Genomic DNA, 16,538 nt, shown 5'->3' on the forward strand with positions numbered 1-16,538 from the left:
GTGCTGGAACTGAGGAGAACACGTCAGACAGTCTAGCCACTGCTGTGTGGCTGCTGTGACGGAGGTGGCAGCAAAGATGGCGACAGTGATGGAGACGGTTCCACCCGTGGACCTGCCCTACCTTGGTCATCACCGGACACGGGGCCTAGAATGTAGTCATCTGCGAAGGGCCCAGGGCCACTTCAGGGACTCTGAAGCCTTGGACGGGAGCCCCCTTTTCCTCTGGCCTCAGCTATCTCAAACCCTCATCTGGGACTTAGCTCCTGGGAGAGCAGCCTGGAGAGGTAGGAAGAACCTGGCCTCCCAGACATCAGGAGAACCAGTACTCTATGCTACCATGTACCTTATGTCTTTCCCTCTCCGGGCCTCAGTTTTCCCATCTGTAAGGTGGGAGAGGGGGTTTGAATTTATTGTTACAGATGAGAGCATCTTCCAGTTCTGAAATTCCAGCACAGGCTCTGTGTCCCACCCCAGCGGTGGCAGGTTACCAAGGGCCAGCGGAGGAGTCAGGTTCCTGGGATTTCCAGAGCAGCTCGGCAGGTATCACTCTGGGCCCGTTTTCCTCATCTGGACGAGGGGAGAAGCTACGGTTACATGGGTGTGCCTGGCAGTGTGCTAGGACATCATCGGCATGAACTCATTCGATATGTAGGATTGTTATACCCAGTTTGTTCACAGAGGAGCAAACGGAGGCTTGGAGATGTTAGAACTCGCCCAAGATCAGCCTTAGTTAGAGGCAGAGCTGGGGCTTGAATCTGGTGTGTCCGGTGCCAAGCTCCGTGCTTCTCCCCGCTTTACACCTTTACTAGATGAAGGGCTGCTGTAGCCCATTACTACGAGCTTGGAGGCTTAGGACAACAGGAGTGTATTCTCTCACAGTCCTGGAGGCCAGAGCCTAAAAAATGTCTTCAGGGCTGCACTCCCACTGACAGCTCTTGGGGAGAACCCTTCCCCGCCCCTTCCAGCATCTGGTGGCTCCACCCCTTGGCTTGCAGCTGCATCTGCCTGGTTGCTGCCCCATCTCCGTGTGGCCATCTCCTGTTCTCCCTGTGCTTCTCTTACAAGCACACCTGCCACTGGAGTTAGGGCCCACGCAGAACTGCCCAGATAGTCCGGGAGGGTGTCCTCTCTGGAGATTCTGAGTGTAATGACATCTGTAAAGACCCTTTTTCCAAAAAGGTCACGTTCACAGGTGCTGGGGGTTGGGATGTGGGCGTATGTTTTTAAAAATTAAAAAAAAATTTATGTTTAGAGAATAAGGATGGGAGGGAGAAGGAGATGGAGGAAACTTCAGCTGATAATCTATCAGCAGTGATGCCAGTTAGGTAAGAAATACACGGAAACCACATATGGTTATGGGTGGATACAGGCAACCACGGGGCAGAAACCTGGAAACCCGTCCTCAGAAGCCATCTGTGCTGGCTGGGGCGTATGTCCACGTGAGTGGAGTGAGGTTACAGATCCCACAGAAAATGGATTTGGCCTCAGTACTTGCCCGGAGAGATGGGAGAAGGCCAGGCCTGAGCACCCTCTGTGTGCCCGTGATGTGATTTACCTGCATCATCTCGGGGCCTCCCCTAACCTAAGAGGTGGTGTCATCTTCTCTCAGAGAGTCACATTCATGAATATGTGAGGACAAACCAAGAGGGGCTCTGAGAACGGCCACACAGTGCTGAGAAGGCAGTTAACCAAAAAGCCGTAACAGCTAACGCTACCGAGCACGCACTTGTGTTACTCAGGTCTCACCACAGATGGATGGGGTTGTGTGCTGCTAAATTTCCATCTTCCACCACACGGCAGGGAGCAGGGTTAGGTTTAGATTCTGTGGTTTCATGGGCAGAACCAGGAAAAACAGTGCCTGGTAAGAAGGAGGCAGTCTCAAGCTAAAAAAAAAGAAAGAAAGAGAGAGAGAGGGAGAGAAAGAAAGAAAAAAAGAAGAGAAGAACTCACCTACCCTGTGAGTTGTCCCAACAATGGGATGGACTGTGCCTGCAGGTGGTGAGTTCCCTGTCTCCCACGCACTCAAGGAGAAACTGCGCAGCATTTGGAGGGAGTGCCCTCACTATGAATTGCCTTCTGGCCCAGATTCTAGGAGATGGTTTTCTCTAGGAGACCATCAGATAGCTGTGTGCACGAAGATGTTTATGACAGTGTTATTTATGATAACAAAAGCAGAAACAACCTATATATCTTTCAACAGGGGATTTATTAAGTAACTATACTCAGGAGCTTTAGAATCTGTAAGTGAGACTAGATGTAGCCTGAAGTCTGTTTTTGTGGGGTCCGTGAGCTAAAAATGGTTTTTATACTTTCAAAGGGTTGTTAAAAAGGAAAAAAAGAATAGCCCTGGCTGGTGTGGCTCAGTGGGTTGGAATGTCATCCCATAAACTGAAAGGTTGTGGGTTCGATTCCCGGTCACGGCACAAGCCTAGGTTGTGGCTTCCGTCCCCAGTCCCTGTGTGTGAGAGGCAACTGACTGATGTTTTTCTCTGACATCAATGTTTCTCTCCCTCTCTCTCTCTCCCTCCCTTCCCTCTAAAATCAATCATGTCCTCGGGTGAGGATTAAAAAAAACAAAGAATATGCAACAGAGACCTTAAGTGGCCTGCAAAGCCTAAAATGTTTACTCTCAGACTCTGCAGAAAAGAAGTTTTTGGACCTCTGGACTAGAATAACAATTAGTTCAGTCACCAACAATTATATTAATGTATATCTATGGCTATCAAAAGGTGGCCACAGCATATTTTGGAAGAAATAGGCTATAGAACAGTATTGGAGCAAGACCCCAGGGCCATAAAGCAGAGTATGTGCGTTTGCATGTTATCTGTAATGACGGTCTGCAATATTGATGATTGTTTTTAAGCTTTCTTCATGAAATGATTCTGTGTTGTTTGAACATTTTATAGTGAGCAGCTGTTATTTTGAGATCTCAAAAGCACTTGGGAATGAAATGAATTCTAAATACCCCAACGATCCACGCCGTTTGGGACCGAATGAGTGTTGATCTGGGCTGCAGCCGTTCTGTTGGACTTGGTCCCTCCCGTGTCCCGGGGGCGGTGAGACGGGGTGGTACTCTTACCTTGTTGCCGTTGCCGTTAGTGTTTTGGTGTTTAGGTCTCTTGCCCTGACTTTGACCTACATGGGCTTTTGTGCATAAATGGGGGAAAAAATTCCCCTTAGTTTAGATGAAAACAAATGAGCTACTTTAGATAAATGATCTGACAATATTTCTCTTTGCTGCCGCAGAGCTGAGTCACTTCAGATTCAGGGCAGACGGGCTTGGGCCCAGATGTCCTTCAGGGGACCTGGGTCAGTCCAGGTTGAGGAAAGGAGGGAGGAGGCAGTGAAGGAAGACGGGAGAGAGGCAGGGAGAGGGAGGGCTGCCCCAATTTGAACCCTTTACTCCGTGACTTGCTACTGGCCTCTGTCCACAGGGAGTCAGTCCTCCAGTAGACACCATGTCCCCTCAGTATAGCATGACGGGGACACGGTTTCTGCCTGAAGGATGTCCCAGTCTGGAGGGAGACTACCATATTTTATGGACCATAAGACCCCCCCCCAAATTTGGGAGGTAAATGGGGATGCGTCTCATAGTCTGAATGTAGCTTACCTTGCTCACTGGTTGGGGGGGGCAGCGGTGGAGTGGGGTTTTTTTTTTCCTATTTTCCTCCTCTAAATCCTAGGTGCATCTTAGGGTCCGGTGCGTCTTACAGTCTGGAAAGTGTGGTAACTCACTGACCTTCATTCATTCACCAGGTGTGTGTGGAGCACCTGCTTTGGGAGAGGCACTGCCCTAAGTTCTAGGCACAAGGTGGCGACCAAGACAAACCCCTGCTTTCAGGGAGCTTACATTTTAACTGTCAGAGAGAGCGTGTGAGGGCGCGGGGAGTGCTTCGGGTCCACAGGCGAGAAGCCAAAACCGAAGTCAAAGGAAGGTGCTAGGGTTTCAGGGAGGAGCCCTTGGTTTGACTGTCTGCTCAGCCTCTTTCTGACTGTGCAGTCCTGGGCACGTTCTGTGTAAATTGGGAATAATAAATACTGTCCACCCTGCAGGGGGCCTGGGAGGATTAAACGAGGCAGAACGCTTCCCCAGTGCCTGGTACGTAGTCAGTGTCCAACAAATGTTCATTATCTGTTAAAGAACAAAAGAAACCCAGGTGTAAGGAGTGCCTACAATCATGCCTGAGAACAGCTTACACACAGTTGTTTATAAACACTGATTGCGCCCTGGCTGGTGTGGCTCAGTGGATTGAGCACTGGCCTGCTAACCGAAGGGTCACCAGTTCGATTCCCAGTCAGGGCACACGCCTTGGTTGTGGGCCAGGCCCCCAATATGGGGTGTGGAAGAGGCAACCACACATTGATGTTTCCCTCTCTTTCTCCCTCCCAAATAAATAAATACATGCCCCCTTGTGCCCTGTCATTGTGCCTATGACATTGTTCTGATGTGTCAGTCTGTCCCTCCCAACGCAGAGCAAGCCCAATCTCCTTCAAACTGAAGGAGAATTAATAGAGGCGGTGACGATCTTTCCTGACACTGGGGCTGTTTGACAGAAGGCAGGATGGGTTCAGAACTCTGAAATTCAGTGCTTGGATAAAGGCAGCCTCGCCCGGGACGGAGATGTTTGGGAGCAAATTCTCTAGCAGCTGCAAAATTCCAGATGAGTTCATGGGGATTTTGACTTAGAAAGAAAGCAAAGGAGTGCATCTCAGAGTCAATAGAGGTTCAGCCAGCACTTAATGTCCTCGCCCCCAGGGTTGGGTCCCATGATGAGAATTGAACCTGATGAGAAAAAAGCAGGAAAATATCAGAGGAAAAAGAAAACCTAAAGGGCTGCCAGTTCTGGTCTACGTGCTGGCTCGTAAGCTAGACATGTTCACACGTTTTAGCTCCTAAAAAGCATGATTACATTGAAATTATGAACAAGAAAACAGGCTCAGAGAGGTAAAGTAATTTATCCAAGATCACACAGCTAAGTGTGTGGAGGAGCCGAGATCTAAATGGCTCTGAAGGGCCCTTCATCGAATTCTCCAGCTTAGAAAACAGACAGTGACAGCTCCTGATTATCCATGACCTTCTCTTAAATTGTGATAAAATGCATATAAAAGAACACGTACCGTGTTAATCATTTTTGAAGTGTCCAGTTCAGCGACGTGAAGTGTGTTCCCATTGTTGTGCAGATGTCAGTGCCGTCCGTCTCCAGAACTCTGCTCGTCTTCAGAACTTTCCTCCCAAATGGAAACCCTCTTGCCCTGAACAAAGGCCCACCCCCACCGCAGCCCCGGAAACTGCCGTTCTGCTCTCTGCCTCTATGAATCTGCCTGCCGAGGTGCCTCCTGTAAGCCGAGTCCCATAGTATTTGTCTCTTTTGTGTCTTTGTGTCTGGCGTATTTCGCTTGGCACGATGTCGTTCGGGTTCATCCCTGTTGTAACATGTGTTAGAATTTCCTTCCCTTTTCAGGCTGATAATATTCCTTTGTGTGGATAGACCACCTTTGGTTTACCCGCTCACCCATCCTTGGACCCTCGGATTGGCTGTTGTGAACAATGCTGCCGTGAACATGGGCGCGCAGGAATCTGAGATCCTGCTTTTAGTTCTTTTGGGCGTATACCCAGAAGTGGGACTGCTGGATCAGATGCTAGTTCTGCTTCCAGTTTTCTGAGGAATCGCCATGCTGTTTTCCACAGCGTCTGGACACTGTACCTTCCCACCAACAGAGCTCAGGGGTTTCCGCTCTTCCACATCCTCTCCAGTACTGGTTATTTTCTGGTTTTATTTTTTTGATAGTAGCCATCCTGGTAGGCGTGAAGCGGTATCTCATTGTGATTTTGATATGCATTTCCCTAATGATTCCTGATGCTGAGCATCTTTTCATGTGCTTATTGGCCATTCGTGTTTCTTTACAGAAATGTCTACTCAAGTCCTTTGCTTTTTTTTTTTTTGAATTGTTGAGTTCTAGGAGTTCTTATATATTTTGGGTATTAATCCCTTGTCTGATCCGTGACTGGCAGATATTTTCTCCCACTCCGTGGTTGGCCTTTTCACTGTGTGAATAGTGCCCTTTGATGCACAAACATTTTTAATTTTGATGTAGTTCGGTTTATCGGTTTTGTTTTTTGTTGCCTGCACCTTTGGTGTCGTACCCCAGTCATCATTGCCAAATCCAGTGTCGTGAGGCTTTTCCCTTGTTTTCTTCTAAGAGTTTTATAGTTTCAGCTCTTACATTTAGGTCTTTCGTTCATTTTGAGTTAATTATTTAGTATGGTGTAAAGTAGGAGTCCATTGTCCTATCTACAACTTTTGGGTGGGGGGGAGAATTAGAGACCAACGCCAGTATTTGGGGGGTGGAGCAATAAGTACTTCATCTTTCCAGAAAGTTCTGCCTCTTGCCCACTCTTGCTCTGCTCACCATCGTGCCTCCATACAGTAAGTAGTCAGAGTGATCTTTTAAGAAACACATATAAGTCAGACCATATCACACCTCTGCCCAAAATCTCCAATGCCTTCCCCTTGCACTCAGAATAAAATCCAAAGCTCTCGCTCTGGCCCAGAGGCTCTGCGCGATTTGACCCCTGCTGACTTCTCCTGCTGCATCTTCTGTTCCCTGCCTGGTTCACTGCCCTTTAAACACACTAGATTTTTTCTATTCCTGCAGCTCATCAAGCTCTTTCCTGCCACAGGGTCTTTGCACATGTTGTTCTTTCTGCCTGAAGCAGGCTACCCCTTTATCTTCACATGGCTGACGACTCCTCGTTCTTTCCAACCTGGCAGGAATGTCATTTCGTCTCAGCTTGAACTGCCATAACAAAATACCATAAAGTGGGTGGCTTAAACAACAGAAATGCATTTTCTCATAGTTTTGGAGGCCAAAGCCCAAAATCAAGGTGCCAGCATGGTCATTTCTGATGAGAGCTCTCTTCCTGGCTTGCAGATGGCTGCCATCTTGCTGGGTCCTCACGTGGCAAGGGGAGAGGGAGAGAGAAGGAGAAGGAGAGAAAGAGGGAGCGATTACTGCAAAGTTATTACCAGATGGGTTGGCACTAGACTGTCTCAATTCAATACTAGTTCTGCTCCTACTGGTCATGTGACTTGGCCAAGTCACTTTACCTCTTATGCCTCAGTTTATGTTCCCTAACAGATGTCAACACATATTTGGATGATGAAAAGCAATTGGAAGAGAAGCAACAGGCTGAGCAGGGGTGAGGTGTGGGGCTGAAGACAGGGGCAGGGGATTGATTAGCTGTAGAGGGAGCAGTGAGACGCTTAGGTCTCCCACTCTTGGACTCTGTACAACCAAGTGACTACCCCTACTCTGCAGGAGGTCAAAGTTTTCCTTAGAGACATTAACCTGGAGAAACTCGGAACTCAGGGCCATCAGACCCAGAAAGGGTCCGAGTGTGATGCCAAGTGAAAAATGGAGGGATCCCCAGGGACCTTTTCTATCTCTGCCACCAGAATCCTGACAGCCAGACAGGAGATGGGAGGACTCTTTTCTGAAGCCCCCAGAGAAGGGAACTACAGACCCTGATACTTAGATGATGTTGCCCAGTGGAAAGCCAGGTCTTTGCTCAGTCCCCCTACAGTGCAGACCACCAGTTCAGAAGGCCCTCGCATTGATACACACACCCACCTGCCAATCAGTTATTTAGTGCGGCACTGGAAGACCCACCTGTAGTCACATATCACCAGATATTTGAAGGAAGTCTCCAGGACAGAAGAGAAAGGCCAGAACAGACAAACGCAAGTGGTGGAAGCAAACAGACAATGCAGAGAGCAGAAGAAAATACAAAATCCAAAAACTGTTATATCCTCAGAGAGGTAAGAGAAGACATTGTATCCATGAAATAAGATGTTAAATAAAAAGGAATAAGAAGAAAGGGCACTGAGAAAATAAAACACAAGAGCCATTAACTTTTAAAGAGTGAGTAAGAGATAATGAAAAGGAAGTTTCTCAGAGGGTGTACCAGAAAGACAAAGAGATGGAGACAAGATAAAATGAGAGATCAGTCCAGGAGGCCCAATGGCAGACTGACAGATTGTCCAGGGCCCCAGACAGCGCAGAGTGGGGGTGTGACTACATAAGAGATTTGAGGACATTTCAAAGTGAAGGACATGAATCTCCAGACATCATCGCACATGTCAGAAAACTAGGGATCAAGAGACAAACCTAAAAGTTTTGGGGGTGGGGAGGACAACTTACATATAAATCACCAGGAGTCAAAATGGTTCAGGTGCCTCAGTGGCAACATGCAAGTCAGAGGATGAGGGAACCAGGCCTTCAAAAATTCTGATGGAAAATTACTTCCAACCTACTATTCCTCAAACAGTCAAAGAAATCAGAAGTGAGGATAGAAGAAAGACATTTTCAGACATGCAAGAGTAAAAATGTTATTTTCTGTGTCCTTTCTTAGAAAGTGACTAAAGGATGTGCTCCACTAAAATGAGGGCATAAACCAAGAGAGAAAAGACTTTCAGGCTGTGAGACAGGCTATGACACAGGAGGACAGGCGTAGAAATCAACCACGCCCCGTCTGAAAGGGGAGCGGGGAGGCTCCGGGAGGTGGGTCACTAGGAAAACAAAAGGAACTGGAAGATTACGTGACTGCATGGAAAAGCCTGGGGTGTTTGAGGAGATTTAGCAATATGTACACAGCAAATGGAAAAAAAGGAGGCAGTTATTAATTGCAGGAAAAAAAGTCTGTAGTAGAAAATAAGTGTAATTACAGCATACCATTTGGCTCAGCAGTGGACAATATCTACAAAGTCCTAAGAATGTAACCCCCCCCCCCAAAAAAAGAGTATAAACCCTGATTATCACTTTAACTAAAAACCTGAGAATTGTGGTAAAACCATATTGGGAGGATGGAGTAGGGATGTGGAGTTGGGTAGTGGGAGAGAATGTGGGGGCATTACTAGTGTTCAGTAATACCTAGTTGTCCCTGCCTCTGGGTACATACCTACAAGACGGTACTTCTCAGTCCCTTGCTGTTGGTCGGGGCCACGTGACTAGTTCTCCTCGGTGAGCTTTAGGTGAAGGTGCCGTGTTGCAGCTCGCCCAGCGCTTAGATGGCCCTGCAGCAGTCGAAGGCCTCAGGCGGAGCCACAGGATTGCAGCAGGCTGCACTGCCTCGCGGAACTTGGTCCCTGGGGCACGGAAAGGAATCTGCAAGGGTGAGGAAGAAACCTTTATTGTATTAAACCATGAGATTTGGGGATTGTTTGTTACTGCTGCATAGTCTGGCTTAACCGAATACAAACTTCAACAAATACTGTCTAAAATTGCTAAATCAAGAAATAGCCATTTAAGCCCTGACTGGTGTGGTTCAGTGGGTTGGGAGTCATCCTGCAAACTGAAAGGTTGCCAGTTCGATTCCCGGTCAGGGCACGTGCCTAGGTTGTGGGCCTGGTGCTTGGTTGGGGTCATGTGAAAGGCAACACATCGATGTTTCCTTCTCTTTCTCTCTCCCTTCCCCTTCTCTAAAATAAATAAATAAATAAATAAATAAATAAAGAGCAAAGAAATAGCCATTTAAGTACATTGTTTAGAGTGTGGAGATAATCACTAGAAGAATAACTACAAACAGGAAAAGTGGTGGCCTCTGGGGAGCAGGATGGAGGAATAAGGGTGGGGCAGAGGGGCACCTATTTTGATTATAGTACTATGTGACTTTTTATACTATCTACTGGCATTGCATTGGCAGAAATAAAGTTTTATAAAAAGCTATATGCATGTATGTGCTTTGGAAGGGTTCCCACCAACCCATTACAGTGGCTGTCTCTTAGGAGGGAGGGTATGAGAGACCGAATGTCTGCGGAGCCACAGACGTGGCTGGAAGGCACTGTGGGGAAGGAGCCCACGCAGATGGCGTGTCGGTCTGAGGAGTTTGGATTTGGTCCAGGTGGCAATGGGGAGCCACAGAAGGCTTGTAAGAGGAACAGTGCCATGAGGAAATCTGCCTTTTATCGTGAGCACCCCAACTACGGATGATGAACTGTGGGGCGGAGAGGGTGCAGTGGTGGCCCCTGAGACAGCTGATGAGACCCGAACTATACACAGCAAACGGCTATTGAAGGCTCGCTAAACAGACACGACTGGTAGGGCCGAAGACACAGCAGGGAACAACACGGACAAAGTCCTGTCTTCGGGGAGTTTACATGAGCGAGAGAAGCAGGTGGAGGGAAAAGAAGATAAATATTAAGTCAGGTGGAAGTTCATGCTGTAAAGAAAAATGAGCCCTGGCTGATGTGGCTCAGTGGATTGAGCGCTGCCTGTGAACCTAAAGAACCTAAAGGTTGCCGGTTCAACTCCTGGTCAGGGCATGTGCCTGGGTTTCTGGCCAGGTCCCCAGTGGGGGGCGTGTGAGAGGCAGTAGAGTGGTCGTTTCTCTCCCTGTCTTTTCTCTCTCCCTTCCCCTCTCTTTAAAAATAAATAAATAAAATCTTTTTTAAAAAAGTGAAGCAGTGTTAGGAGTTAGAGAGTGATGGGGTGGGGAGGGGTACCTCAGGTCAGCCTCTCTGAGGAGGTTACATTTGAATAGAATCCTGAGTTAAGTGATGGAGCAAACCATACACAATCGGGGGGGTATAGGGGGGGAGGGCGGAATCGAGGCCACCAGGAAGACAGAGCAGCAAGCAGCCCAGAAGCCCTGAGGTGGAAGTGGGCTGGTTGTGTCCAAGGAACAGGGGAGAGGCCAGGGGGTGGGGGACAGACATCAGGGGGAAGGTTCTGGTAGCTGAGGCCCTAGAGGGGGTCGGGGCCAGTTTGCGAAATGTGGAGAGAAATTTGGGAAGTCACTGGGGCCTTGAGAGCAGGTGAGAGGCATGATTTGTCTGAGGAGGCCAACAAGAAAGGGCTTGGCACCAGGTAGCTGTGGGGTGGGGGGCCATGAGGAGGGAGCTCCTGGGGCTCTGGCTGGCCATCCACGTGGGGCCTCTCAGGCCTGCCTGGATCAACTACAGCATCTTCATCACCCACTTCCCAGCATCCCAGCCCCCTCTGGGAATTGAAGGATCCTTCACAAATCAAAATAGCAGGCAAAGAACAGCCTCTAATTGTTCTGCGTAAAGAAGCAAAATTAGACGAGTCAGCTGTGGGGTTGAGCCTGCCTCCCACACAGCTGTGAACCCGTGCCCCGCCCCGCTGAAGACAGACTTCCCAAGCAGTTCTGCTATCTCCGAGCAAAACTTTTTGTTTCTCCAGCCGCAGGGCAAATGACAGCTATTTTGAGAGGGAGTGGGACAGATGCTGGCCCTGGAGGACAATGAGTGAGTCAAAATCTTTTTTTTTTTTTTAAACCAAACAAATCAGTGACTTCAGGAAGGAACAGCCTTAGCTGATAGTTTGTTCCGTCATTCAAAACACCTTGAGAGCACTCCTCCTGGGTGCTTGGGGCACTGCATGGTGTGTGGGGGGGGGGCATTCCGCCCTAGAGGGGCAGAGTGGAGAGAAAGCATTCAATTTCTTGACTTTGCCACTGTCGCTGTACGGCCTTGGCTCAGTTTTCCCATCTCTCCTCAATATGGGCTTTAGGCTACACATGGTGTTTTTCAAACTTCAGGGTCCATCAGAATCATTTGCGTGGGGGCAGTTCTTGTTAAAGATGATTTCCAGGGATTAAGATCTAGAAGGGCTGGGGTTAGGTCCAAGAATCTGCATTTCTTATGGGTTCTTCCAATGATTCTGAGGGAAGTCCGTGGACCACACTTCCGTAAAATCACTTCCTCTCAACCTCTCAGGGCTCTTCTGCTCTGGACTTTGAGCAGCTGCTCATACAACGCTTCTCTGGGTTTCTCTGGTCACTCCAGGACAGTCCTCACCCTGCCCAGTGTACCTGCATGTACCTGTGTTTCGGCGGCGATCGCACTGCACTGGGACTGTCTCAGTGTAGGCAGCCTCCTCAGGCTACTTGGTACCGGCCCAGGCCCTGGGACCGAAGGGGCTGTGACTCTAGGTGCTGGCCAGACAAGGGGCCCGCTGTAGCGCAAGCAGCGGTGCGGCGGCACAGAGCGTGGAGGGGTGTTGCAGAGGTTCAGGTGCAGGGCTTGGTTGCAGACATCTGGCTTGGACACCTGGGCACATGCTCTGATGTCTGACACTGCCCCCTGGTCCTCTTCCCTACAGCTGGGCGAGTCCAGCTGCACGGGAGCAAGATGGTCTGGACAGGACTGCAGGAAGGACTGGCAGCCCCAGTCTACCAGGGAGGACACCCCCAGTGGTCTCAGGCCCCGGTCATTCTGCTAGGCAGAGCCCCTCCCTCAAAGCTGCCCAATCACATCCCCAAAAGGCCAGGTCAGTGGCAGAGGGTCTGGTCACTCTGGTCAAGCCCCCAGCTTCATTCTTTGCATTTGAAGAATAAGAACAGCTCTCATACACTGAGAGCACTTACCGTGCTTTGGGCGCTGGGCTAAGTGCTGTATCATCTGATTACATTTCATAACAACCCAGTGAGGCTGGGAAGAGTGTTGCCCTCTTTTTACAGTTGTGAACACCGGGGCTTAGAGGGTTCAAGTTACTGGCTCAGAATCACTCAGCTATTTTCTTCTGGAGCTTAGTTTTCTTTGTAAAAGATAAGGGTTTTCCTAAAGTACTTTCTGCCAAAGTTACCTCCAGCCAGAGAAATGCCCTTCTGTGATAGTGGAGAGGAATGCTGCTGAATCAGATAGGTCAGGGTTCCAGTCCCATCTCTGCCCTGACCTCTTGTGTGACCTTGGACCAGTCATTTCACCTCTGTGAATTTCACGTGAAACTGAAGTCTGTGAAATGGAACAGTTACACATGCACTTCCTTTTAAGGTACACTAAGATGAAGACAGCCACCAACATCTACATCTTCAACCTGGCCTTGGCAGATGCATTGGCCACCAGCACGCTGCCCTTCCAGAGCGCCAAGTACCTGATGGAGACGTGGCCATTTGGGGAGCTGCTCTGCAAGGCTGTGCTCTCCATTGACTACTACAATATGTTCACTAGCATCTTCACACTCACCATGATGAGTGTCGACCGCTATATTGCCGTCTGCCACCCTGTCAAGGCCCTGGACTTCCGCACACCCGCCAAGGCCAAGCTGATCAACATCTGCATCTGGGTCCTGGCCTCGGGTGTTGGTGTACCCATCATGATCATGGCCGTGACCCGTCCCCGGGGTGAGTGACCACAGGAGGCAGCACACGGGCCTCTGTGGGTTTGCAGGTCACTTACCAGGGTGGAGGTGTGGATTGCTGATCAATGAAAGCGTGGATGACTGACCAGGGGGAGTATGGATAGTCAACCAATGGGGATGGGAATGGCTGGCCAATGAGGAATGGGAATGGTTGACTGTAGTGAGGATGAATGACTGGTCTTGTGGGTTGCTGGCCAAAAGAAATTATGAATGGGATTATGGATGGCTGATCTATGAGCACGTTACCACTGGTCAGAAGTGTGTGGATGACTGACCTGTAAGGAGATTGCTGGATGGCCAGTGGGGTGAGGGTGTCACCAATCAGTGAGCAGTGGAGGCCACAAGATCTTCGGTCCTAACCCAACTCCCTTCCACCCCAATTTGAAATCATTGGCTCACGTGACCAAAGCAAGGCCTAGAGACTGGCCTTCAGAGAATTACAGATAGGTGCATTTCCTCAGAGTAAAAATGGTAATTATTAGTATAGTAACCAGCTGTATCAGTTAGCGTAGCTGCTCAGTGGTTTAACACAGTAGAAGTTCATTTCTCACTCACATTACAGTTCAATATGAGCAAGAGGAGGAGGGTCTCTATGCCACACAATCATTCAGGGACCCAGGCTCCACAGGATGGTTTTGGAATCATCCACTGCTGGCATCTGGCCAACAGATGGATATGGAGAGGGAACGATGAGGAAGCACAGCCACTTTGAAATGTTATAGCCCATCTCTTCTTAGTGATAGCTGGTCACATGACCCCAGCCTGATGTAAAGAAGTGGCAAAAGCAGTTCAGCAGGGCGCCGAAGCCACTGGTCACTACCGTATCTGAGCCACACTGTATTGTCATGGGGCACGGAGAACACTAAATGAGGTTGTATGTGTTAAATACCTAGGACAGGTCCTGACTCGTGGCCAAGGCCCAGTAAACAGCAGCCACTAGAATGGTTAAGCCTGTGAGAGAGACAAGGCAGGGACTCCTACCTCCGCTTGACTTTAAGGAAGCCGAGAACCAGAGAAGTCAGAGAGTTGATTTACTTAGGGTCACGCAGCCAGACACCTGCTGGAATTTGGCCTGGAAACCACGGCTCCTGTCCCCATGTCTGTTGCTCTTTTCAGCCCCTGCCGGGAAGGGTTGCAGATCATCAGTGCTGGGCTGGGAGGGGGCGCAGGCTTGGTGGGAGGCTTCTTGGCCACCATTGACTTGGCCTCATTGTCAGCCTTTGGTTTACAGGCCATTAACTGCAGCTCTGCTGGGGGCTGGGCCAGATGGGCTAACTCACTCCACACACACACACACATGCACCCCACTTCCCCAGTGCGTGCCATCAGCACTTGTATGCCACTCGCTGTGTGACCTTGGACAAGTGTTCTTTTCTGGGCCTGGTTCCCCCATCTGTACAGTAAAGTCCTTGGCCTCTGCTGTATCTGTGGATCCTCACAGCCTGCTACCCTGGGCGCACCCTGTCTGTGGGTCCCTAGCCCCCTCCTCACAACTCTCGAAGTCCACTGGGTAGCTCCTCAAACTCCAGAATTCCCAGAGACCCGGGGAGTCGCTTGGGCCAGCTGCAGCCCTGTGTCTGTACCTCACAGCATCCTATGAGGTGCTCACGCTGCTCAAGCCCACAGCCTGGGAACGGGGAGCTCATTCCATCCTGGGCGCCCCTCTTATCTCGGGACAAGTCTGGCAGTCAGGAAGTTTTTGCTCGGAAGCTGAGATTTGCCTCCGCAGCCCTAGCCTTGACCTCTGGACTCCCACATGTATCTGCCCTCCGCCCCGTGAACGCACCAAGAGCTCGGACCCCACTGTGCTAAATGGTTTACATGCTGTGGCCCATTTAATCCTCACGATAACCCTATGAGGTTTAGGTACTGTTATTAGTCCCACTTTAGGGAAGCTCCTGAAGTGTGAATAATTTGCCCAAGGCCATGCCACACAGCTGGTTGGACCTGAGTCTTACTCTTAACTCAGGCTCTCTGTTAGCAATATTGTGCCCACTGAAGCTACTTTGGAAATGTGTGAGCTGTTTTGAGTTATCACAATGACTGGCATTTAGTGGTCTTGGGCTAAATTATATCATTATTGTTGCCCATGAACTGGAGTCTTATGAAGGGAGGGACTGGGAGAGAATACAGGAACACCTTCTATATCAGGGCCAATCCTATTAGGGTGTTAAAGGATGAGTATTGTTCATCAAGTGCAGAAGAAAAGGAGGACTTTCCAGGTAGACGAATCACCTTGAGCAAAGGCCAGAAGGAGCAGTGGGACTGGACCAAGTTGAGGGGGTAGGAGGTGGGATGGGGGCGTGGGGCGCGGTGAGCAGGCAGGCAGAGCCCCTTACCCCCCCTGTCTTTCTTTGTTTCCTCGACCCAGACGGGGCAGTAGTGTGCATGCTCCAGTTCCCCAGCCCCAGCTGGTACTGGGACACGGTCACCAAGATCTGTGTGTTCCTCTTTGCCTTCGTGGTGCCCATCCTCATCATCACGGTGTGCTACGGCCTCATGCTGCTGCGCCTGCGCAGTGTGCGCCTGCTCTCAGGCTCCAAGGAGAAGGACCGCAGTCTGCGGCGCATCACGCGCATGGTGCTGGTGGTGGTGGGCGCCTTCGTGGTGTGCTGGGCACCCATCCACATCTTCGTCATCGTCTGGACGCTGGTGGACATCAACCGCCGCGACCCGCTCGTGGTGGCCGCGCTGCACCTGTGCATCGCGCTCGGCTACGCCAACAGCAGTCTCAACCCCCTGCTCTACGCCTTCCTCGACGAGAACTTCAAGCGCTGCTTCCGCCAGCTCTGCCGCTCACCCTGCGGCCGCCGCGAGCCCGGCAGCTTCAGCCGCGCCCGCGAAGCTACGGTCCGCGAACGGGTCACTGCCTGCACCCCATCCGAAGGTCCTGGCGGCGGTGCCGCCGGACCAGGCTCGGCCGGCCCACTGCACACCCCTCCGGAGTGACCTGGCCATCACGCCGAGTTCTAATGGGGGCGGGGGCGTGACGCGGACGGGGGCAAAAGGGAGGGGGCATAAGGGAGCCTCTATTTTGGAAAACGCAGCTGGGCTTGAAATGAGGCGGGGTCCAAGAGATGGAGCCCCTGCTGTGGGTGGACCTCTGGGGCCGGGCAGAGGCCAGGACCGTGGGGCGGTGCCTCAGGACAGAGCCCGTGGTCGAGGGCTCTGGGTTTGGGGGAGGAAGGAGGAGCTAGCGACTCCTAGGGAGTAGGACCAGTGAGTGGCCCCAGAACTGGTCGGATAAACAGGTCCACGACAGTGGGGCAGGGGCTCCATCTTGGGACAGCTTCAGGTTCGAACCCTGAGGCGGGCTTGTCAGTAGTGATACCTACTGATGAGGCCTGAAGATTCCAGGCCCGGGACCAGGAATTGGT

General features: G+C 50.4%; 1 protein-coding gene across 1 annotated transcript in view; it reads left to right on the forward strand.

The window, feature by feature from the left end:
- OPRD1 (opioid receptor delta 1) overlaps positions 1-16,183 on the forward strand; it is a 30,272-nt gene extending 14,089 nt beyond the window's left edge. Inside the window, exons 2-3 of the mRNA XM_024554767.4 lie at positions 12,795-13,144; positions 15,533-16,183. Coding sequence (XP_024410535.2) covers positions 12,795-13,144; positions 15,533-16,110 — 928 coding nt within the window. The 3' untranslated portion in view covers positions 16,111-16,183. The remainder of the gene's footprint in view (positions 1-12,794; positions 13,145-15,532) is intronic.
- Positions 16,184-16,538: the final 355 nt, after the last annotated feature.

This window comes from Desmodus rotundus, chromosome 3 (assembly GCF_022682495.2).
Source record: "Desmodus rotundus isolate HL8 chromosome 3, HLdesRot8A.1, whole genome shotgun sequence".
Classification (NCBI taxonomy): Eukaryota; Metazoa; Chordata; class Mammalia; order Chiroptera; family Phyllostomidae; genus Desmodus; species Desmodus rotundus.